The following is a 24,951-nucleotide window of genomic DNA, read 5'->3' as shown; positions in this document are numbered from 1 at the left end:
GCACAATCCGTCAAGCACTCACAAAGAAGCCACAAGGAAAACACAAAAGAGGAAGACCTCGGACAATGTGGAGATCTACTAAGACTGAAGGGCAACAACTTGGGTATTCCTGGAACCAGCTAGAAGTTTTGTCCTAACAAAACAAAAAAGCAGCCCACTAGCACTTTAAAGACTAACAAAATAATTTATTAGGTGATGAGCTGTTGGGGGACAAACCCACTTCTTCAGACCATAGCCAGACCAGACCAGACTCAATATTTAAGGCACAGAGAACCAAAACTAGTTATCAAGGTTGACAAATCAGAAAAATTGTAATCAAGGTGGGCAAATCAGAAGAGCAGTGGGGCGGCAGAAGGGGGGAAAGTCAAGAGTCAGATAAAACAAAGTAGGTAAAAGAGTCCTTATAATGAGCTAGGTAATTAGCGTCCTGGTTCAAACCACGTGTTAATGTGTCCAATTTGAATATAAAAGAGGGCTTGGCACTCTCTCATTGTAGGCGATCCTTAAAGTTCCTTTTCAGTAAAACACAGACATTAGCACGCGGTTTGAACTGGGACGCCAATTACCTCGCCCGTTATAAGGACTCTTTTACGTACTTGATTTTATCTGACTCTTGACTTCCCCCCCACTCCTATTGCCCCTCTTCTCTTCTGATTTCCCCACCTCGATTGCAATTTTTCTGATTTGTCAACCTTGATAACTATTTTTCGTTCTCCGTGCCTTAAATGTCGAGTCTGTTCCGGTCTGGCTCTGGTCTGAAGAAGTGGGTCTGTCCCACGAAAGCTCATCACCTAATAAATTATTTTGTTAGTCTTTAAAGTGCTACTGGCCTGCTTTTAAGTTTTGTCCTGAGACAGAGTGAAGTGAAGGCTACTTGTGGATGACCTATGCTCCACTCGGAGTACAAGAGTTTAAGACAAGTAAGTCATACTTTGCTTTCAAAGGGCACAGAGCCATTGCCCCATGCTGAGAGCTCCTGCCCATGCTAGCCTATGTGGAATTTCTGGTGGGACATTAGTAAGACCTTCACCTTGCAGAACTTCCTGCAGACAGAACATTCACAGTTTCTCTTTGCCGTGTGGACACACAGATGGGACGTTAGTTCTGACCTCTGTAGGAAACTTTCCCGACAGAGAGGACATTTACGTGTTGGGTTTCAAGTGTGGGTTAGCTGATGTCTAATGAGGTCAGAGCTTCTACTGAAGTTTCTCCCACATGCAAGGCAATCAAAGGACCTCTCTGTCCTGTGCATTTTCCGGTGGGAAAGGACGTGAGCCTTCCGACTGAACCCCTTCCCACACTCGGGGCAGTAAAAGGGCTTTTCTCCTGTGTGGATTCTCTGGTGATTCAGGAGGTCTGAGCTCTGCTTGAAGCTTTTCCCACACACCAGGCACTTATAGGGTCTCTCTCCAGTATGGATCCTTTGATGTCTAACAACGGCTGAGTTGTCACTGAATTTCTTCCCGCAGTCAGGGCAGCTAACGGGCATCTTTCCGGTATGCATTCTCTCATGTCTCCTGAGGTGCGAATACCAAGTGTAACTTTTCCCGCATTCCAGGCAGCTATAGGGTCTCTCTCCTGTATGGATTCTCTGATGCTTTATTAGGTTGGAGCTTTGACTGAAGCTTTTCCCACACTCCAGGCAGTGATAAGGCCTCTCTCCTGTGTGGATTTTCTGGTGGGAAATCAGGGTCGAGCTCTGCTTGAAGCTTTTCCCGCAGTCAAGGCATTTATAGGGTTTCTCGTCTGGGTGCTCTCGCTGATGCACAACCAGGGTGGAGCTCTCAGGGAAGGATTTCCCACACTGCGTACAGTTACGGGGGCTCTCTCCTGTGTGGATTTTATGATGCACAATGAAATGTGCTTTCGTGCAGATTCCTGGCTGGATCGTATCTTCAGAGAGGTCTTTCAAACCTCCTCTTTGGTCAGTGGATTTACCCGACTTGTCCCCCAAGAAGTTCTCCTGCTGCTCCTCTGGCCTGAGCTGATTTTCACAGGGTTCTCCTGGCTCAGGACTCTGGGAAACATCCCCATCAGATCTTCCCAAGAGCCCTCTCTGGGCTTCCATTTGCTCAGCGCCACTCCACTGTGGATCTGCCTCCTTGTTCTCACTGTCCCGTCACCTGATGGGACGTAGGAGAATCCGGACAAAAGTCATTCCCTGCACGGGAGGAAAGGAAATCTCAGATAGTGAAGCAGGAAATGGTGGAACAAATAGAATCATAGAACATTAGAACTGGAAGGAACCTCGAAAGATCAGTCCCCTGACCTCATGGCAGGACCAAGCACTGTCTAGACCATCCCCGATGGATGTCCATCTAACCTGCTCTTAAGATTCCACAACCTCCCCAGGCAATTTATTTCAGTGTTTAACCACCCTGAGAGTTAGGAAGATTTTTCCTAATGTCCAGCCTAAACCTCCCTTGCTGCAGTTTCAGCCCATTGCTCCTTGTCCTGTCCTCAGAGGCCAAGGAGAACAAATTCTCTCCCTCCTCCTTGTAACCCTCTTTTAGATACTTGAAAACCGCTATCATGTCCGTCTGAGTCTTCTCTTTTCTAAACTAAACAAACCCAATTCTTTCAGTCTTCCCGCGTAGCTCATGTTCTCCAGACCTTTCAAAACAAAATACCCTCACACAGCCAACCTCCCTTCTGCATGCAGGCTCTGAGTAAGTACATTCATTTTCACTACCAGCAGCAAAATCACAGACAGATCCCAATCCTTCCTTTGGATGTTGGGGTTATCATTTGGTGAACAAAGAAGGGGTTTTATCTGTATGTGTCTGTGCATGTGTGTCCAAAGTCTCTGAGATCCAGCACACCCAGCTGAGCAAATTCACACCCCTCAGCACTTTAACACCGAGGCAATTAGCCTAGCAAAGGGACTGCAAGGATTACCACTGAGAAGGCTGGTTATACAATCATAGATGCCTAGGGCTGGAAGGGACCTCAGGAGGCCATTGAGTCCAGCCCCTTGCCCGCAGCAGGATCAACGCCAACTAAATCATCCCAGCCAGGGCTTGGTCAAGCCAGGACTTAAAAACCTCTAAGGATGGAGATTCCACCACCTCTCTAGGTAACAGATTCCAGTGCTTCACCACCCTCCTAGGGAAATTCCCAATATCCATCCTACACCTCCCGCTCTGTAACTTCGGACCATTGCTCCTTGTTCTGCCGTCCCTCGCTACTAACATGACCATCTGTCCCATATTGGGTGCGATGGCCCCGTATTTGGGAGGCCAAAAAGGTGCCCGACTTACTTTTTAAAAGGGTCCAATGGTGCCTTATTTTGGCCCTCCTTCGCTGACCTTTTCCATCAGCAGCGGCACAGGCGAAGCTACTGGCGGCGTCACTTCCCCAAGCCTCAGGCAAGCAGGGGGAGCGTGGGCAGCTGCCGCGTCCCTGCTGCTTCACCAGCCTGTGCTAAGGATTGGGGTGCAGGGCATGTGGGCTCTGGGCTGGGGATTGGGGTGGTATTGGCTCTGGGCTGTGGATCGGGGTGCAGGGGTGTGTGGGCTCTGGGCTGGGGATTAGGGTGCAGGGGGGAATACAGGCTCTGGGCTGGGGATTGGGGTGCAGGAGGGACACAGGCTCTAGGCTGGAGATTGGGGTGCATGGGGGTGGGGGCTCTGGGCTAGGGATTGGGGTGCAGGAGGGACAAAGACTTTAGGCTAGAGGTTTGGGCACAGGGGGTGTGGACTTTGGGCTGGGGATTGGGGTGCAGGGGGGCTCTGGACTGGGGTGCAGGAGGGGTGTGGGCTGTGGGTTGGGGAGTGGGGTGCAGGAGGGGTGTGGGCTCTGGGCTGGGCATTGGGGTGCAGGGGGATACAGGCTCTGGGCTGGGGATTGGGGTGCAGGAGGGACACAGGCTCTAGGCTGGAGATTGGGGTGCATGGGGGTGGGGGCTCTGGGCTAGGGATTGGGGTGCAGGAGGGACAAAGACTTTAGGCTAGAGATTTGGGCACAGGGGGTGTGGACTTTGGGCTGGGGATTGGGGTGCAGGGGGGCTCTGGACTGGGGTGCAGGAGGGGTGTGGGCTGTGGGTTGGGGAGTGGGGTGCAGGAGGGGTGTGGGCTCTGGGCTGGGCATTGGGGTGCAGGGGGATACAGGCTCTGGGCTGGGGATTGGGGTGCAGGGGGGTGTGGGCTGGGGATTGGGGTGCAGGAGGGGTGTGGGCTCTGGGCTGGGGATTGGGGTCTGGGGGGTCTGGGTGGGGGATTGGGGTGCAGGAGGGCTGTGGGCTCTAGCCTGGGGATTGGGATGCAGGGGGTGTGGGCTGGGGATTGGGGTGCAGGAGGGGTGTGGGCTGGAGATTGGGGTGCAGGGGGCTCTGGGCTGGAGATTGGGGTGCAGGGGGGTGTGGGTTGGGGATTGGGGTGCAGGAGGGGTGTGGGCTCTGGGCTGGGGATTCGGGTGCGGGGGGGCTCTGGGCTGGGGATTGGGGTGTAGGGTTTTAGGTTCCCGGGAAGCCCCAGCAGCTGCTGCTTCCCCGAGACTGTCGGGGACCTGCCGCCTCCTCCCCGGGGCTCGGTAGAGCTGGGAGACCCCCCCCCCTCACCCCGAGAACAGCCTCTCCCCGGCCTCCTTCGAGCCCCCCGCGTCCTGCAGCCCCTCCCGGCCCCGCTGCGGGGGCGGATCTGGTCTCTCCCGGGCACAGCTCGGCCCGGCTCCACGCGAGCCCCCCCAGCGCCCACCTGGGATCGGCCCGGCCCGCCCCGGCTGCGGCTGCGGCTGCGGCGCTGCACATGCTCCGATCCGCCGCTGGAGCCGCGGCCCGCAGGCGCCGGGGGGCGGGGAGCGAGGAGGGGGGGGGCGGGGAGCGGAGTTCACACCCCAGAGCCCGCCCCGCCCCCGCACCCAGATCCAAAGCCCAGAGCCCGGCCCAGAACCCCACCCCCCGCACCCCGACCCCCAGCCCAGAGCCCCCCCGCACCCAGATCCCCAGCCCAGAGCCCCCCCGCACCCAGATCCCCAGCACAGAGCCCGGCCCAGAACCCCACCCCCCGCACCCCGACCCCCAGCCCAGAGCCCCCCCGCACCCAGATCCCCAGTACAGAGCCCGGCCCAGAACCCCACCCCCCGCACCCCGACCCCCAGCCCAGAGCCCCCCCGCACCCAGATCCCCAGTACAGAGCCCGGCCCAGAACCCCACCCCCCGCACCCCGACCCCCAGCCCAGAGCCCCCCCGCACCCAGATCCCCAGCCCAGAGCCCGGCCCAGAACCCCACCCCCCGCACCCCGACCCCCAGCCCAGAGCCCCCCCGCACCCAGATCCCCAGCCCAGAGCCCGGCCCAGAACCCCACCCCCCGCACCCCGACCCCCAGCCCAGAGCCCCCCCGCACCCAGATCCCCAGCACAGAGCCCGGCCCAGAACCCCACCCCCCGCACCCCAACCCCCAGCCCAGAGGCCGACCCGCCCCCACACCCCGACCCCCAGCCCAGAGCCCCCCCGCACCCCGACCACCAGCACAGAGCTCGGCCCAGAACCACCACCGCACCCCGATCGCCAGCACAGAGCACCCCCGCACCCAGATCCCCAGCCTACAGCCCGTATCACCCCCCTGTACCCTGATCTCCAGCCCAGAGCCAGGCCCAGAACCCCCCCTGCACCCCAAACCCCAGCCCAGAGCCCAGCCCAGACCCCCCCGTCCCCTGATCCCCAGCCCAGAGTTTGACCACCCCACACCCCGATCCGCAGCCCAGAGACCAGCCCCCCACACCCCAATCTCCAGCCCAGAGCTCATACCCCTACACCTCAATCCCCAACTGAGCTTGTACCCCCTGCACCCCAATCCACTGCCCAGAGCCCCTCCCCAAACCAGGAGCTCTTCCCTTTACCCCACACCTGGCGTCCCCATCCCCTCGCTAGAGCGCGCCTCCCCACGCAAGTCCTCACACTCCTGCACCCCAACCCTCTGCCCCAGGCCTGAGCCCCCCACCCCAGCACACAGAAACCCTGGGCCCCACTGTTGCCACAAGTTGTGATGTGCGTCAACACGAAGGTGATGTGTTGCACGTCCCCGTTGCACTGGTGCACGTAACAAAATTCATTCTGCACAGGTGGGAAAATTTAGTGGTAACACCTCCTGTGACCCCAGCGTAATTCCTGGTCTCCTCTCGCCAGGGCTCAAGCCTGGCACGAATGAGGACAGACCAGGCCCAGCAGCGTAACCCCCAGCAGCCAAGGGGAGGGTCCTGGGGGAGGTATTTTGGGGTCAGGCCAGGGGCACAGAAAGGGCAAAGGGGGATTCGGAGGTAAAGGGGCAGCAGGAGGCCAGGGAGCAGGTGAGCCCGGTGTAGGACTTTCTCACGAGGGGCTGGTGGGGGCCTCAGCCAGTCAGGGCAGCACTGGCAGGGTGCTGGGCCGAGCGGTGCTGGGCACGGGGTGGAGTCCCAGGCCTGCAATGAGCCAACTCGGCTCCGCTCGACGGGAGAAGCAGATTCCAGCTGCATCTGCAGCTGCAGGGTCCCGGCCCCCGAACGAGGCCCGAAGCGACACAAAGGGAGCGGCCGGAGGATGGTGCTGGGAGGTGGACGACCCGGAGAGGAGGGGGAAACATCACCCAAAAGTGGCCCCCGGTAGCCAATGGCCGAATGCCCCAGGAGACGTGTCGGGGCCTCTTGGACCCTGCCCCGGGTCTGGAGAGGGGCAGCGCCAGCGGCGCGCACGGCCTATGGACCCATCGGCCTGATCCCCCTTTACAGAACCGGCTCCTTGGCTGTGGCGAGGGACTGGGAAGCGAAGGGACAATAACGGAGCTTCATTTCAATGTCCAAATTCCCTCCCCGTCCTGTTCTCTCATCCCCCTCCCGTTTGTCACGCCCCATCGCGGGGACAGCCCGTCGCCAGCCGCCAAAGCAGAGAGTGACCCCAGAACGGCTCCTTCCTCACTCTGGAACGTCTTCATGAGGCAGAACCGGCTCCCGGCTCTCCATGGCTCCCCAAGCTGATTGCCCATCTCCCCCCGACGCCGTGGCAGCTCCCTGTTACAGCCGACCGTAATGGTGAGTCCTCTGCAGCTGGGCAAATGGGCCTGAGCTACTTCTCTGCCTGTCGGCTACAGCTGCGGCCCCCTTTGTAATGAGGAGCTGGGCTCAGCTAGTGCAGTGAGTTCTCCGGTCTCAGCACTCGCTCTCCCCATCACTCACACGCCCACCCCCTCACTTCCCACCCCTGTGCTCAGCACAGGCTCTTCCCTGCCCATCCCCCCTCCTCCTAGTCCCTTATCACTGCACCGCCCCAGGCCCCTGGGGGGTTTGTGAATAAAGGGCACAAAAAGGTCCCTGGGGTACCCACTCCATAGGACACGGGCAGAGGAACCAGGTGAGATGAGGGAGAGGATCCTGGCCGAGGAAGAGGATCCCAGGAGCTGGGGGGATAGAGGGAGGGGCCGATCGGGGCTGTTGCTTTGCATAGCAGGCACAGGAGGGCTGAGCAGACCGGAGCTGGCGGCTGTCTGCCAATGCCAGAGACGGGCGCCAGACCCTGAAAAGTCAAACAGTGACGACACCTGTGGAATCAGCACATTTATTCACCATCCAAACCCTGAGTCCGTGCAGAGCTCACGCTGAGCGGCGTTGCCTTGTGCAGAGCAGCCAAACCTCCACCTCAAACACCCAAGAGATTAAAGTCAAGGTCATTCCCGCATTGTAACCCTAACTCCGCCCCCTCAGAGGCGGCAACACCCCGAAGAGTGCACCAGGAACTGTGCGGCTTGAACAAGGAGTCAGGAAGGACTCAGAAAACGCACCACAGCTCGAGTTGCATTCTGTACCTTGGAACCCTAGAATCCGTCTGCACGCACCCGTCTGCCTTCACCGTGGGAAGCGTAGCTGGACGGAACGTGCCAGAGGGCTGGCAGAGCTGTCCTGGGAACGGTGTACTTGAGCAGGACCAGTTAGGGTTCCCTGCAGCGCTGAGTCCCACGGGTAAGTAGAAACACACAAGGCCGTGCAGCCATTTGCAACTGACAACAATCTGGTGGTGTACGGTCTCTGGAGCTTACTGCGGGGTCCCTGCAAGCCGCAGTTCAGAGGGAATCCTCCAGGCAGGGGCCATTTTGAGGTGCTCTGTGTGGAGCAGACTTGTTTTTGGTGTGTGTGCGGCAGCTGCTCAGCCTGCCTCTCCTACACCCGAATCGTCCCTTATCAAGAGAAGCTGGCGGACCTTGTCCTACGCTGCCCACCAGTGGTCTGTTCCTCGCCTATTGTGTAACATTTGTAAAGGCAGAGAGCGCTAACGTATGCTTTGGTACACCGCGACGGCTATCAAGGAGGGCAGAGTTAAGGTTATGTTTCGGGGGGAGCAGGTCTTCTAAAGGTTCTCTTTCCTGCTTTTCATGGAGGGGTCCAGCTTGCACCGTGTTTACGAGCAATCTGAATAGCAAAAGCGGCTCCCTACTGTGGGAGCTGTATCAAGGATCCCACAGACCACATGAAGTTAGGGGGCGCGATGTGAAACTATCTCTGGCCCAGATGAGGCTGATTTTCAAGACAAGCTACAGCCACATTATGGAGGTAAAAGTTTAACCGGTTCATCGGCAAGCACTGCCCTACCTGCACGCTCACCGGGGTAACTGGTCAAGTAGTTTCTGGCCCGACGGGGCTGCTCCAGCCTCGTTCGGCCCACTGTGCCATGCCGGAGCAGCCCCCCTCTGTGGAGTGACACAGTGGGCCAGGGAACTGATTAATCCCTGATTAAATTGATTATGCAGGTCAGCGGTGCACCAGATAATGTGTCTGACCAGGCAGCAGATGATTGTAGGTTCAACTACTGCCATAGAGATAGCAATTAGCTCAGCGGGTACAGGCTTGTCCTTGTAACCCTCTGCTTGTGAGTTCAAGCCCTGATGGAGCCTTCTAAGGTTAGAGGTGGGGGAGGGGGAAAATCTGGACGGGATGGTGATAGGTCCTGCTGTGAGTGCAGGAGTCTGGACTTGATGACCTCTTAAGGGCCCTTCTAGCTCCATGTTTATTATTATAAACATGTTTAATCAGTTAACATCCTAATGGGATTTCACACCTCGTCCACAGGTGGCTTTTAGAACACACAAGATCAGGCAGTTAGAACAGATGCTCGTTTCATAGTGTAACTGCTCCGGTAAATTCACGTCCAGCAGCCCTATTCAGGGCGTTCATTCACCTTCTCCCCAGTGGGTTCTCAGATGTCGGCGGCAAGTCGATTTCTGACTGAAGGTTTTCCCGCACTTGAGGCACTTAAAGGGTCTCTCCCCCGTGTGAACTTTGAGATGGCTGGTGAGGTTGGAGCGCCAGCTGAAGCTTTTCCCACAGTCCTGGCAGTTGTAGGGTTTCTTTCCCGTGTGGGTTGTCTGGTGCCTGACGAGCGCTGACTTATACCGGAAGCTCTCCTGGCACTCGGGGCAGTTGTAAGGTTTCTCCCCGGTGTGGATCCTCTCGTGGATGAGAAAGGACGACCACCTCCCCAGGGTCTCCCCACACTGAGAGCAGATGAAGGTTTTGGATTCCGTGTGGGCTCGCTGGTGGCTGGTAAGGTGGGACCTCTCGCGGAAGCGCTTCTCGCAGTCGGGACACTTGTAGGGTTTTTCTTCCGTGTGGATTCTCTGGTGTGTTTTTAGGGAGGGGATGTCGGTAAAGCTTTCCCCGCACTGAAGACACTTATGGGGTCTGTCTCCTGTGTGGGTTCTGTGATGCATAGTAAGGTGTAAACTCTGGCCCAAGCCTTCCCCACACTCGGTGGATGTGTTTTGTTCCTCCTCTTTGAAGGATCTCTGGGGCATCATGTTTTCACTAAGATTATTCAAGCCATCTCCAATTGGAGAAGATTCACCCGCTCCCTGCTCTGGCTGGTCCCCTTGCTGTCTCTCCAGCCTGTGCTGATACCCTTCTGTTATCTCATGCTTTGGACTCCAGGACACATCCCCTTCAGATCTTCCCAATATCGTCCCATGAGTTTCGCCTGGCTCAGGGTCTTCCTGTTGAGGATTCTCTTCCACATCCTCACTCATCATCCCCTCACCTGCGGGGACAGAGAGAGAATCCAAACGTGAGTCATTCCAAAACAGAAGAGAAGATTGGTAGCTCGGGAGATTCAATTTGACGTTCGAATGTCCGCCGAGCTTGGCAATTTGATTGCAAACGTTTCATTACCAATCGAGGTCACATTGTCAGTGTGCAATAGGATTTTAATAAAAGTCCTCCCACACCATTATTTATACAGTCTTTTGTGTGACCCTAACCAATAGTTGATTTTAATTGGTTGCTTAAGGCTGACCAATCATCGTTAACCACGTTTTCATTAGGTGTTCTTTTGCTATTATCCCTTAACCTCATAGGTTCAGACACCGGGTCTAAGTCAACATGCTGATTCATTCATTCTCTCCACGGGAAGGAGAGAAGGGGACATACATGCACCTTCAGCTTGTATTGAAATTAGGAATGATTATATGGGAGCAAACAATTATGGGTGATAATGCAAGATTCGAAGAGAAGGATATTGGCATTCGAGAGGAGTTGTTCTAGAAAGCTCCTGAGAACAGGACAGATGCAGACGGTCACCAACAAGGAATTATATAGGAGGAGACAGCCGAAAGAGAACCTCCTGCAGAAGATTATACAAGGGAAATTACAGCTATTCGGGCATATCTGCAGAATGAACAATGAATGAAAAATCAAGACCCTGGTATCTGGCAGAATGGATGGTTGGAATAGGAGAGGCAGACCCCACAGAGAATGGGTAGACAACGTGGTGGATTGGTGCGGAGATAGTCTACAGAAGCTTAGCAGTTCCACAATGGACTGGGAAAGATGGAAGGAAATAGTGAGGGAGGCATCGGACATCCATGGGCGCTGAGCCCAGGGTGGTTGTTGATGATGATGAAAGAACAATTTTACACACCCAATTTTATCAGCTATTAATAAAATTCTAAAACAAAATTCATATTAATTATTACACTCTCAGTTAGAATTATTCTATAGTCAAACAAAACCTGAAAACAGTATAAAAATACCTAACACGTAACCTATAATAATAAATAATGACCACTTTCCAGAAGAAATACATTTTCTTTGGTGACCCTGAAAGCCATCAGTTTTCATCTGTGTGGCCCTCAATAGGCTTTGATTTTGACAGGCCTGCTTTAAGTTATGTTAAGAGGAAGCTGTATACCAAATTTGATGGTCCTAATTCTTAGCAGTTAGGAGGAGTTCTTGATTAAACAGACAAGCTCTAAAATAGAGAGTACACTCATGAACAAAACTAGCAAGGAAAAAGGAGGAAAAAAAAAAAACCTGGGCATTTTAAAGAAGTAACAATGGTCCCCAAACCAATTGGTCTCTCTCTTTTGCGGGTCAGCTTTAAAATTCCAGACTGCAGCAGGGGGTTGCCTTTCCACCATGACAGCAACAGGAGCTACATACACCAGAGAAACCCATGATCAGTTTGCTGTTGGTATTTAGTTCCTTGAAGAAACAGCAAGCTGATGGGAAAGGGAACGTGCCAACCACTGGGAGCTGAAAGGCAGCCCTTTGGGGGTGAAATGTGACACCACTTCTCCCCAGCAAAGCAGCACTATTTTAAAAGCCATCTGGAAGGCCTGGGTGTCTCAGAGATGTATTCAGAAGATATTTTTGGCAGCATGCCCTATTCTCCTGGAGAGCTGGATATTTGGGGTCCCCTTGCTCCACACACAGCTTAATTCTGCAATAAAAATAGTCCGGTTGCCGAGAACAGCAAAAAAGAAGGAGGACCCGGATGCTCCCAAGAGATCCGTGTGCAGCATTTCAGAGACAGGGCGTGGAAACGTTCCTAGCAATACACACGTTAGAGCTGACACGCCAGACACGTCCCTGTCTGCATTTCACTGCTGGGTAGACGGGTCTTTGACAGCTGAGGGCCAGGTAATATACAAAAGAATATCAAATATATAAAATTATGAGCGGTGTGGAGAAAGCAAACAAGGAAAAGTTATTTACTTGTTCCCATAATATCAGAACTAGAGGGCACCAAATGAAACAAATGGGCAGCAGGTTTAACACACACAAAAGAAAGTTCTCTTTCATGCAGCACACAGTTAATCTGTGGAACTCCTTGCCAGAGGAGGCTGTGAAGGCCAGGACTGTAACAGGGCTTAAAAAAGAGCTAGATAAATTCACGGAGGTTAGGTCCCTTAATGGCTATTAGCCAGGACGGGGAAGGAATGGTGCCCCAGCCTCTACTTGTCAGAGGCTGGAGATGGATGGCAGGGAGAGATTGCTTGATCGTTGTCTGTTCTGTTTGTTCCCTCTGGGGCACCTGGCATTGGCCACTGTCGGCAGACAGGATACTGGGCTGGATGGACCTTTGGTCTGACCCAGTAACGGCTGTTCTTATGTTCTAAGAAGATTTGAGGAGATAAAGGAGGGTAAAACCCTGGTTCTCCTCTCTCCTCTGTGCTATCGGCTCTTCTCCACTCCCTGGTACTTACTTACCTCTCCCTCCCCTTCCCTCCTATCTCATCTTGACAACCACAGTTCCCTGCAAGCTGATAGCTTGGGCAACCATCCAAGAGAGAGACAGGTGCTGCCCAGCTGACTGGCAGAGTGGTGCCCATAATACAATTTATTTTGCCCCAGATGGAAAATTTAGATGGAACGCTGCTACCACTAAGCTAGGGGGAGAGGTAGATACATTGCAGGGCAGGGATAGGGTCCCGAGTGACCTAGGTAAATTGGAGGATTGGGCCACAAGAAATCTGATGAGGTTCAATAAGGACAAGTGCAGAGTCCTGCACTTGGGACGGAAGAATCCCAAGCACTGTTACAGGCTGGGGACTGACCGGCTAAGGAGCAGGGCAGCAGAAAAGGACCTGGGGACTAGAGTGGATGAGAGGCTGAATATGAGTCAACAGTGTGTCCTTGTAGCCAAGAAGGCTAATGGTGTATGGGGTGCATGAGGAGGAGCATTTCCAGCAAAGCCCGAGAAGCTGTCATTCCCTTTTATTCGGCACTGGTGAGGCCACATCTGGAGTATTGAGTATCAGAGGGGTAGGCGTGTTAGTCTGGATCAGCAAAAGCAATGAGGGGTCCTGTGGCACCTTATACACTAACAGAAATGTATGAGCATCAGCTTTCATGGGCAAAGACCCACTTCATCAGCTGCAGGTCTGCGGCCTGTTTCCAACCCCACCCCTCTTCCTTCTTTCCTACTTTTCTCCCTTGTCCCATTCTGGATCTCCTAGGCACGGCTCCTGGAGCAGACCTTGAGTGGAGCGGACGGCAGCAGCCTCCTTCCTGTTACCTCCGCTCGGGCTGGTCCTAGAGACAAGTTAACAAGAGAGCCAAGTCCCACGGGTGCCAGATTGGAGGCTCCCAGGCCAATTTGTGCTGAGTCACACTCCAGCCCAGCCCCGGCCTTTCTTCGTTCTCTCCCATACCCCCGGGGACCCCACCGCAGGAGTTAACCCGAGCTAAGCTAGCGGCACCAGCAGCAAGCTTTGTAACAGGCTATGACCCAAGTGGGGATTTTATTCACTGCAGTGTGTTGCATGGGAGTTCTACTGTCACCCCAGGCACGCACCTCAGTTTCCCTGGGCACCTCAACACCTAGGTGGTGATGGGAACTTTGGATGTAACAGCCTCCCGCGCACACACGCAATGGCCGACACCCTTCCTAACCTAACCAGGTGACACCTTCCGCCCAGGAAGCAGGACAAAGGCTGACGATCGTCTTCCAGAAGAGCATGTCTACACACAAAAAAGGCAGAGAGGAAGAGCAATCTACTCTTTGGAAAGAGAGTGTCTACACAGCTCCCGCTCTTTCGAAAAAAACGGGCCAGGGATCGAAAAATCCGGTGCCACGAGGACTGCTCTTTCGAACAATGTGGCCCCGGAGCATCTATACATGCCTTTTTCTGAAATAATCTCTTGGAAAAACAAAAAGTCTTGTGGCACCTTATAGACTCACAGATATTTTGGAGCATCAGCCTCCGTAGGCAAAGACCCACTTCATCAGATGCATGAGTGGGGGGGCGGGGGTGGTTTCAGAGGGGTATTTAAAGAGTGGGGTCCCAGTAAGAGGGAGGACCAGAGCGGACAAGGTCTATTCAGCAAGGTGGAAATGGCCCAGCGTCAACAGCACTTATCAAAAGAGGAAAAAACAAGTCAGATCAGACGGGGTGTGTGAGCCTTTGTCAGAGTCTAATGGGGAGCTATCAACACCCAAAGCAGAGAAACTGCCTTTGTAAGCTGTGAGCCACTCCCAGTCGCTGTTTAATCCATGGTTAATAGAGTGAAATTTGCAAATAAATTGCAGCTCAGAGTTTTCTCTCTCCATTTGATTTCTGAAATTTTTTTGTTTCAGAACTGCCACCCTTAAATCTGCCACTGAGTGTCTGAGCAGACTGAAATGTTCTCCCACAGGCTTCTGTACATTACCGTTCCTGATGTCTGCCTCCTGGAAAAAGGCGCTCTTCCTGATCCAGGAGCAGTCATCTCCAGACCTGGAGGAAGAGCTGCATTCTTCCCCTTCAGATTGAAAGGGCGTGTTTTCGTGCGTGGACGCTCTGTGGGTTCTTTCGGAAGAGGGCCTGATTTTCCCGGAAGGACTTGCCAGTGTAGACACGGCCACGTACAACGGGAAACGACTGTTTGGGAAGGAGTACTGCAGAAAGGGGATTATAGTGGATCAGAAAGTAAATATGAATCAAGAGTGTAACACTTTTGCCAAGAAAAAAAAAAAAAAAAGAAAAAGGCAAACATCGTTTTGGAATGCGTGATCAGAAGTGCCGTAAGCAGGACATGAAAAGTCCTGCTCTACTCAGGACTGATTAGGCTTCAACTGGATTACTGTGCACAGTTCCGGGCCCCACGTTTCAAAAGAGATGTGGGCTCATTGGAAATATCCCGAGAAAAGCAACAAAAACATGATGCAAGATCTCGAAGACATGACCTAAGAGGGAAGACTGAAAGAACTGGGTTTGTTTAGCCTAGAAAAGAGAAGACCGAGAGTGGGCGTAGCAGCTTTCAAGGCCCTAAAAGGTTGTTACAAGGAGGAAGGTGAAAAATTTATTCTCCTCTGATGACGAAGTGAGACACAATGGGCTTGAATTACAGCACTGGAGGTTTAGGAGACATGTTAGGAAGAACTTCCTGTCCGGGTAGGACAGCACTGGAATAAATTGCCCAGGGAGGTTGTACAGGTTCCATCACCTGGAGCAGGGAACAGGTTAGACAAACACCTGGCAGGGATGGCCCACATCAGTGGTGGTCAAACTGCAGCTCATCAGGTTTCCATGTGTTGTCCACATACCAGAAATCAATATTCTGCTGTCTTCCTCCTGCATAGTTTTTTTCGCTACCAGTACTCCATTGATTTTGCTGATGATGTCACACCGACACGAAAGCATGCAAGAAAAAGTCGCAACACTGGACAAAACTGCCACAATGATTGGATTGAGCATTAACAAGGGAAAGACCAAGACAACGAGGATCAACCAGTCCAAAACCACCAGTGTCACACAGGGAGGGGATGACCTGGAAGAAGTGGAACAGTTCACCCGGTTGGGGAGTATTATGGGAAGAGATGGAGGAACAGATAAGGAGATCAGTTTCAGGACAGGGAAAGCAACAGCTGCAACCAAGACCCCTCATCCCATCTGGAGATCACAAATAATACCTGCCAAGACGAAACTGCGGCTCTTCAACACAAATGTGAAGAGTGAGCTCTGGTACGGACGCGAGACCTGGTGTACTAAAAAGTCTTCAAACCACAAGCTACAGACATTCATAAACGGATGCCTGAGGTACATCCTTTGTACCAATGGCAGGACTTGGTCACGAATGAGGAACTGTGGAGCAGAGCTGGACAAGAACCATTTGACATTCAAATGAAGAGAAGAAAGTGGGGATGGCCAGGCCACGCTCTCAGAAAACCATCACGCAGCACTGGCCATCCAGCTCTCACATGGGACCCGCAAGGAACACACAAAAAAGGAAGATCTTAGACAACATAATGATCTACTGAGACTGAAGAACAACAATTGGGGTACCACTAGAGCCAGCTAGAAGTTTTGTCTCGAGACAGAATGAAGTTGAGGAGAAACACCTGGTGGCAGTCACTAAAGAGCCAGGATACACCTGGTCAGAACCGGAAAAGATTGAAAGATTGCCCGGGACAGGGGATGCTGGTGGATGGTAGGAGTGGGAGAGGCTTATTACTACAACTAACATAACATGCAGGTGAACCGAATGCACACAATGTTGACTGAATGAGCCAGGCACAACCTCCGCAGCCAATCAAACCGCCCTACGAAGTCTAGGTACGCAAGCCCAGTTAGCAAAACTCCCCTATCTATCCTGGGAAACTGCCTTGGTTATGACAATCTTGCAACCACAGAGATAAGCAGAGTCGTTCGTATGGCCCACTCACTACCGTGGGTTGTCCATCCTGGGTCTAGATCAGCGTCCCCCAAACAGCGTTTTATGCAATATCAACAGGTGTTCTGTTAAAACAATTCTGATGCTAGCGGTATTTTTCCTCCTAAAATGTGAACTATTAAATTATGTGTATGTGATGCTCACCGACCCGGGTCGCTGGCACCAGAGATTGAAGCTGTGAGCGTAGGGTCTAAAGCCCAGTGCTCTACCACATGAGCTAAAGGCCAGCTGGCATTCAGCTGAGGATGTAGAGCAGAGATTTCACTCACCCTAGGATGAGCGCTCAGTGCCTCTGGGTACTACACGTGTATCAGAAACATGAAGGCATTTGAATGGTATTTAGATTCTTAGTATATTAATATTTATAACGCATTTATAATAGTATAGTTATTATGCGACTCGTGCCGAAGCAGAGTCGATCTGGATTCTTTCAGCACGAGTTGTGTTCAGAGAAATCATGTGACACTGCACCTGATACGAGGATCCAACTCTCCAGCATCGTTCCTAATATTAAGCAGATTTGTGATCAAAAGATGCAAAAACCCTCTTCCCATAAAAAAAAAAACTGTCAAATGTGACGTATTTTTACTTTCCAGTAGTTTTCTGTAAAAATAACACATTTACAAAAAACACAGAATTTTAAAGCATTTGTCTATACCTAAATTGTTTTGCGTTTCTCTCTCATACAAAGATGTCGTCAAGCTCTAAGGAAGGACAGTCCTTTTTTGAACCATATGCCCTTTCTATTTTTGTACAAAATGCTGACACTCACCATGCTCCTTTTAAAGCAAAAAAATCAGTCAAGTAGCACTTTAAAGACTAACAAAATAATTTATTAGGTGAGCTTTTGTGGGAAAGACCCACTTGGCTTATTCATCACCAAGACCCCCAACTTGGGTCTGTCCCACGAAAGCTCACCTAATAAATTATTTTGTTAGTCTTTAAAGTGCTACTTGACTGCTTTTTTGTTTTGATAGTATATAGACTAGCATGGCTTTCTCTCTGTTACTAATCTACACCCTCCTTTTGGCTGTTACATTGATGCTTTGTTTTGGCTATGTATTTAATTTTTATACTTACAGGGTTGCTAACTGTCCTCCTACCAGCAGGACATTAGTTGTTCATTCAGATGATTTTCTCTTGTTATTGTTTGTTCTTTGTAAAAATAAAAGTCTTCTCAAAAACCCAACTCTTTTTAAAAATTAACTTCTGAGCATTTTTTGGTATGAACACACCCACTACCACCGCCACCCCTGACCAGCATGACATTAATATATGCTAAGCCGAAAAGATGGCGCTTGGTCCTGCCATGAGTTGGCCAGCACTGCCTGTAAGCTGAACACTTGGGCAGCCACCCAGAAGAGATTCAGGTGCTGTCTGGCTGATTGGCAGGGCACCCCCAGCCGGCAGCCTGTGTGTCTAGGGGTTGTGCACATGAGCACATGATTTGGTGCAGAGAACAAAATTTGTTCCACCCCATGGCTGGGAAAAATTAGAGGGACCCCTGGATTGGACTTGACTGACCTCTGCAGGTTACTTTCCTTTCTAGGGTACCCCAGCTAAGCGTTCGGGGCTTCCTCTCCCTTGCTGAGCCAACCTAGACGCCTCAGGCCAAGAATGGGATCTGCAGCTGAGACTCTCAAGCTGGGGAAGGTGCCACCCCCACAGCCTACATTTACGGACCTCTTTCCAGAAGCGAAGCAGGGCCCTGCAGCCTCTTTCAAAATTAGCCTTAGGCAGGGCTATCCCTCAGGGGGACGGCATGGGGCTGTCCCTGGGGCACAGGGCATACATGGGGTTGACCCCTACTGATATCCTACGCCAGGTCCCCCCGTGCTAACCCTCAGCCTCACCTGGGCCTTGTGGGCTGCCATGAATATGGGGAACCCCCCTGGGAGGTTGGGGTGTTGCTGCGGGGGTCCCAAGGCACAGGGCCTGGGACGGCTGCCCCCTCACCACCTTATGGCCGTCCTGGAGCCTTGCTGGCCCCAGCCTTGTGCTGCCAGGGTGCCTAGGCTCCCCTTGAGCCCAGCCTAGCCCTGGGGAGCCCGGCAGGCTGTAGAGCTGAGCGCCACCCCAACCCCTCCCACCACATGGAGCAGCACCAGCCTGAAGCTGGAACCGGGGGGCAGCAGAACCAGAGCCTGCTGCGAATTCAGCCACATGGGGGTAGAGGGGAGTGTGTTACACCTCCCTCCCCCCACCCCGTGCCCCCAGGTGCCTCCTGCCCCGCTGGTGGCTGTCGGGGGCTCCTTACCTCAGCTCCACGCTGTGCCTGCTGCAGGGGGGCCAGGCCCCAGCTCCGGGGGGGGGGGTGTGTGTGGGAGTGGGACAGCTACAGGGGCAGCCTGGCCCCAGCACTGGAGTGGGGGGGGTACTTTCTGTCTGCTCGGGACGAGGGGGGGTTGTCTGCTCCGTGGGGCGGGGGGGTCCGGAGTGTCTCTCTGCTTGGGGTGGAGGGATTCAGTGAGGGGGGGGGTCTCTGCTCCGCGGGGCGGGGTCTGTCTATTCCGGGACGGTCAGGGGTACAGAAGGGGGTCTCTGTGGGGGGGGGGGGGGGCGGAGTTTTCTGTCTGCGCCGTGGGGGGGGGTCGTTCAGGGGAGTCTCTGCGATCCGTGGGGGGTCCTCTGCTGGGGGGGTCCCGGGGACTCTCTGCTCCGTGGGAGGGGTGGGAGGTCTCTGCTGGGGGGTGGTTCAGGGGAGTCTCTGTGATCCGTGCGGGGGCCTCTGCTGGGGGGGTCCCGGGGACTCTCTGCTCCGTGGGAGGGGGGGGTCTCTGCTAGGGGGTGGTTCAGGGGAGTCTCTGCGATCCGTGCGGGGGCCTCTGCTGGGGGGGTCCCGGGGACTCTCTGCTCCGTGGGAGGGGGGGGTCTCTGCTAGGGGGTGGTTCAGGGGACTCTCTGCTCCGGGGGGGGGCTCTGTGCGGGAGTCCGGGGGAAATCACTGCTCCGCGGGGGTCTCTGATCGGGGGAGGGGCTCTGCTGGGGGGTCCGGGACCCCCGGGCGCTGTTCCCCGCTAGGCGCCGCTCCCCGCGCACACCCCGGGGCTCCGGCTGGGGGGGAGTCTGGCGGGGCTCTGCTAGGGGGGTCCGGGGCTCCCGGGCGCTGCTGCCCCGCTCGGTGCCTCTCTCCCTACACCCCCCGGGACTCCGCTGGGGGGGGGCTCTGCTAGGGGGGTCCGGCCCCCCCCTCCGGGCGCTGCTCCCCCATTCGGCGCCGCTCCCCCCCGCACAGCCCAGGGCTCCGGCCGGGCGGGGCAGGACCCAGCGGCGCAGCGCGGTCGAGTCACTTCCTGCGGGCGGGGCCCGTTTCCCGGCCGCGCCCCTCAGCGGGACGGATCCTGCGGGGCGGGGCCGCGGCAGGGGGGGGCCCGATCCGGCCCGGGGTGGGGAGAACCCAAGAGGGGCCGGGCCGGGAAGTGACTCTGCTGGTGTAGGCCTGGGGGAGGCGGATTTCAGTGGCCGAACCCTGTCCCCCCCACGCCCGCTGTCACTCCCTTTCCTGGGGCAGGAGAGAGCCAGGCTTGGTCCCTGGTTTTGTCCTGTCTCCCCCGTGCAGGGGATCCTTTCCATCAAGGAGACCTCATCAAACCAGCAGGCAGCTCTGGGGCTCTTTAAAGCCTAACCCAGTAATTTATTGTTATCTGGAGCACATGGCCTATAAGGAGAGGCTGAGGGATTTGGGTGTATTTAGTTTGCAGAAGAGAAGACTGAGGGGCGTTTTGATAGCAACCTTCAACTTCCTGAAGGGAGGGCTTTAAAGAGGAGAGAGAGAGAGCGAAAGAGGCTGTTCTCAGGAAGTGAGGGGTGGCAGAACGAGGAACAATGGTCTGAAGTTACAGAGAGGGAGGTTGAATATTAGGAAAAACTCTTTCCCCAGGAGGGCGGTGAAGCACTGGAATTTGTTACCTAGCAAGGTGGTGGAATTTCCATCCCTAGAGGTTTTTAAATCCTGACTTGACAAAGCCCTGGCTGGGATGACTTAGTTGGGGTTGATCCTGCTTTGGGCAGGGGGCTGGACTAGATGACCTCCTGAGGTCCCTTCCAGCCCTAGGATTCTAGGCTTCTATGTTTCTCCCCTTCTCCTACCTTCCTTAAGTTATTCCAGTAGGTAATTCACTGAGTATAGGACTAGCTAAGTAGCAGTGAAGCAGAAAAGGACCTGGGGATTACAATGGATGAGAGGCTGGATATGAGTCAACAGTGTGTCCTTGTAGCCAAGAAGGCTAAGGGCATATTGGGGTGCATTAAGAGAAGAATTTCCAGAAGATCTAGAGAAGTTATTATTCCCCTCGACTCAGGACAGCTGCGGCCACATCTGGAGTACAGAGTCCACTCCTGGCCCCCCCGGTATAGAAAGGATGTGTATGTATTGGAGAGAGTTCAGCAGAGGGCAACAAAAATGTTTAAGGGGCTGGAGCACATGACCTCTGAGGGTAGGCTGAGAGATTTGGGCTTATTTAGTTTGCAGAAGAGAAGAGTTACCAAGAAGCCTTTTTCTTACTTTGCTTCCTTGTAAATCTCAATAACTAGCAACAGAGATCTCCGAAATGGTTCGTGTGGGCGCGCAGTGCGATGAAAATGAAGGGGATTGAATTGAAAATAAACGAAGAAAACTTAAGCTGTTCACCTAAGAAGACATATATGTCACGCCACACAGAAACAAACCGAGACTACTGTGTCCCATGACATGAAAACCGATGACATGGGCTCAGCCGCACAAAAGCACGCATGCATCGTGCAGGAAGACACAAAATGTACCAAATTAATAGGATTGTGCATGATAATTTGTATATTTTCTAAGGACCAGTATTTTTTTCCCCAAGGACCAGTACTGGGCTGTGGGCTGTACTTTGGGAGCCAGTGAGCAACAGTAAACCCTTGGTATAATGGACTAATGGGGAGAGGGGTGTTTGTTACATGTGACTTCTTGGTGTAGGGTTATGCATTTTCCTTTGGGTGCAAGGGGTCGTGGGTTCAAATCCCTCTTGAGCTTCCAGGAAGGAATAATCAGTTTTACACATACAGAATGGGAAGCAACTGCCTAGGAAGGAATATGGCAGAAAGGGATCTAGGGGCTTTCGTGGACCACAAGCTAAATATGAGTCAACAGTGTGATGCTGTTGCAAAAAAAGCAAACGTGATTCCGGGATGCATCAACAGTTGCATTGTGAACAAGACACAAGAAATCCTTCTTCTGCTCTAGTCTGCACTGGTTAGGCCTCAGCTGGAGTATTGTGTCCAATTCTGAAAGAAAGTTCAAGAAAGATGTGGAGAAGTTGGAAAGGGTCCAGAAAAGAGCAACAAGAATGATTAAAGGGCTAGAGAACATGACCTATGAAGAAAGGCTGAAAGAACTGGGCTTGTTTAGTTTGGAAAAGAGAAGATTGACGGGGGACATGATAGCGGTTTTCAGGTATCTAAAAGGGTGTCATAAGGAGGAGGGAGAAAACTTGTTCTCCTTGGCCTCTGAGGATAGAACTAGAAGCAACGGGATTAAACTGCAACAAGGAAAGTTTAGGTGGGACATTAGGAAAAAGTTCCTAACTGTCAGGGTGGTCAAACAGTGGAATAAATTGCCTGGGGAGGTTGTGGAATCTCCATCTCTGGAGATATTTAAGAACAGGTTAGATAAATGCCTCTCAGGGATGGTTTAGACGGTACTTGGTCCTGCCATGAGGGCAGGGGGCTGGAGTTGATGACCTCTCAAGGTCCCTTCCAGTCCCAGCATTCTATGGTTAATGCCAAAATTCCGTTACATGTGGGGCTTTACTGCACTCAGTGTAGGGTTCCCCCAGCCAGGCTTCCTCAGGCACCTCTACCAAAAAGTGGGCAACTCATGCAAACTGCCAGAGCCACTGCTGCCGAAGGAGCCACGGCTGCAGGAGCTGCCTGCTGTGGCTGCAGGAGCTGTGCGTGCTCCTCCCGCCGGGGGGAGATGCATACGGGGGCAGACGGCACTTGTGTATGGACCTGGTGAGAGGAGCACGTGACGGCTTTTTCCAGCCGTGGCAGCTCTAGCCACGGGGTGGCTCCTGATGCTGCTCTGGCCTGGTGAGTACTTTCTTTGGGGGAGGGCCTGGATTCAGCGGACACTGGGAACAATGAGGGGCAGGGCTGGTGGACGGCCATTGGTTCCGAAGTCCGCTGAATCGAGGTCCACTAAATCCGGGGGGAGCTGCACTTTATTCTGAGCAGTAGACGAGATGAACATGGTCTGGGAGCCACGGCAACATGGCCCAGGGTGACACATGGCGGCACAAGGGAGCGCAGGCTCTGTGAAACTTAATGAATGGGGGAGAGGGGAGGGGCCAGCCAGGGAGGGGCGGGACCGAATCTAGGCTCACCAGCAGGAAGGGGAGTGAGGCAGTCAGGAGAGAAAAGCCAACTGGGGCCATGTTGTGCCACTTCCCTCACCTTGGTTGGTGAGTGTTGGGAGAAGCAGATCCCCCCATCCTCCCACTGGCAAGCATCAGCTCCCAGCCCTGCTAGATCCCAGAGCTACACCGCTCGGGGGTGGGGGTAGTACAGGAGAGGCAGAATAGGGGCAGGGAAGAGGGCGGAGCAAGGATGCTGAGAGGCGGAGCCTGGAGAGGAAGGGAGATGTCCTGGCCCGTCGGAGGCGGAGTGCCAAAATTTGACCGATGGGTGCGTGTAGCCAGAGCCCCCCACCTTCCCCATTACCAGTCTCCCCATGTTTAGCTGCCCCACAGCACAGTGACAGGGTGGAAGAATTAAGCTGAGTCAATAGTACCTTGCAATGAGCAGGTTTTCAACCAATAATTTAAACTTACACCCACTTTGTAACCAAAATTGCAGATCCAAATTCTAACCATTGTCCACTAGGACCATTTAAATACCAGATGCGGGATGGCCAGGACTAGCTTACCTCGTGGGCAGGGTGTTTTCCTACATCCATGAGCAGAATAAATTTTGTTATGCCCACCAAGGGATGCACTGATGTGCACCACCCATAGACACACAGGCTGCCAGCTGTGCGCTTTGCTAATCAGCTGGGTGGCACCTCAATCTCTCCTGGGTGACTGCCCATGTGCTCAGCTTGCGGGGATCACAGCTCTTGCGTGTGACATTTCGTCATGGGGCCCGGGACGCCTGGGTGTTATTTTCAAACACCTGCATCCTTTTGTTTAGAGCCGACCTTCAATGTTCCCTCTAATTTTTCCCATCCTGGGCGAATCACAGAATCACAGGGCTGGAAGGGACCTCAGGAGGTCATCTAGTCCAGCCCCCTCCTTCAAGCAGCATCAACCCCCACTAAGTCATCCCAGCCAGGACCTTGTCCAGCCGGGACTTAAAAACTTCAAGGGATGGAGAATCCACCACCTCTCTAGGCAACACATTCCAGTGCTTCACCACCCGCCTGGGGAAGTAGTTTTTCCTGATATCTAACCTACACCTCTCCCTCTTCAGCTTCTGAAACATTGCTCCTTGTTCTGCCATCTGACACCACTGAGAACAGTTTCTCACCCTCCTTTTTAGAGCTCCCCTTCAGGAAGTTGAAGGCTGCTATTAAATCACCTCTAAGTCTTCTCTTCAGTAAACTAAACAAGCCCAAATCCCTCAGCCTCTCCTCATAGGTCTTATGCTCCAGCCCCTTAATCATGTTTGTTGCCCTTCGCTGAACCTGCTCTAGCAAATCCATGTCCTTTTTATACGGGGGGGACCCAAAACTGGACACAATATTCCAGATGTGGCCTCACCAGTGCCAAATAAAGAGGAATAACTACTTCTCTAGATCTGCTCGAAATGCTCCTCCTAATGCACCCCACTATGCCGTTAGCCTTCTTGGCTACAGGGGCACACTGTTTACTCATATCCAGCCTTCCATCCACCATAACCCCTAGGTCCCTTTCCATTGTACTGCTGCTGAGCCAGTTGGTTCCCAGCCTATAACAATGCTTGGGATTCTTCCGCCCCAGGTGCAGGACTCTACACTTCTCCTTGTTGAACTGCATCAGATTTCTTTTGGCCCAGTCCTTCAATTTATCCAGGTCACTCTGGTTTCTCTCTCTACCCTCCAATGTATCTACCTCTCCCCCTAGTTTTATGTCATCCACAAACTTGCTGAGGGTGCAACCCAGTCCCTCATCCAGGTCATTAATAAAGATGTTGAATAACACCAGTCCCAGAACCGAGCCTTGCGGCACTCCGCTTGAAACCGACCGCCATCCAGATAACGAGCCATTGACCACTACCCGTTGGGCCCGACCATCAAGCCAGCTTTCTATCCATTTTATAGTCCAAGGATCCAATCCATATTTCCTTAACTTATGGACAAGAATGTTGTGGGAGACCGTATCAAAAGCCTTGCTGAAGTCAAGGTATATCACATCCACTGACTTCCCCATGTCCACAGAGCCGGTTACCTAGTCATAGAAGCTAATCAGATTGGTCAGGCAGGATAAATTTTGTTACTTGCACCAAAACATGTGTGGATGTGCACCACCAATAGAAACCCAGGCTGCTGGCTGTGGGTGCTCTGCCAATCAGCTGGGGAGCAAGTGCATCTCTCCTGGCCTCGCCTTACAGGGGACACT

General features: G+C 53.4%; 1 protein-coding gene across 1 annotated transcript; it reads right to left on the bottom strand.

Annotated features, from left to right (window-relative positions):
- Nucleotides 1–818: 818 nt before the first annotated feature.
- LOC142024980 (uncharacterized) lies at nt 819–18,759 on the bottom strand. Its single transcript, XM_075017377.1, has 3 exons — nt 18,651–18,759; nt 9,192–9,998; nt 819–1,878 (listed from the first exon to the last, which is right to left on the bottom strand). Exons 2-3 carry the CDS (start codon nt 9,988–9,990, stop codon nt 1,157–1,159), a joined length of 1,521 nt encoding a protein of 506 aa, XP_074873478.1. The 5' UTR covers nt 9,991–9,998; nt 18,651–18,759; the 3' UTR covers nt 819–1,156.
- Nucleotides 18,760–24,951: the final 6,192 nt, after the last annotated feature.

This window comes from Carettochelys insculpta, chromosome 22 (genome assembly GCF_033958435.1).
Source record: "Carettochelys insculpta isolate YL-2023 chromosome 22, ASM3395843v1, whole genome shotgun sequence".
In the NCBI taxonomy this organism is placed as follows: domain Eukaryota; kingdom Metazoa; phylum Chordata; order Testudines; family Carettochelyidae; genus Carettochelys; species Carettochelys insculpta.
Note: the sequence above shows the minus strand (reverse complement) of the source record. Positions and strands in the feature narration are given on the sequence as shown.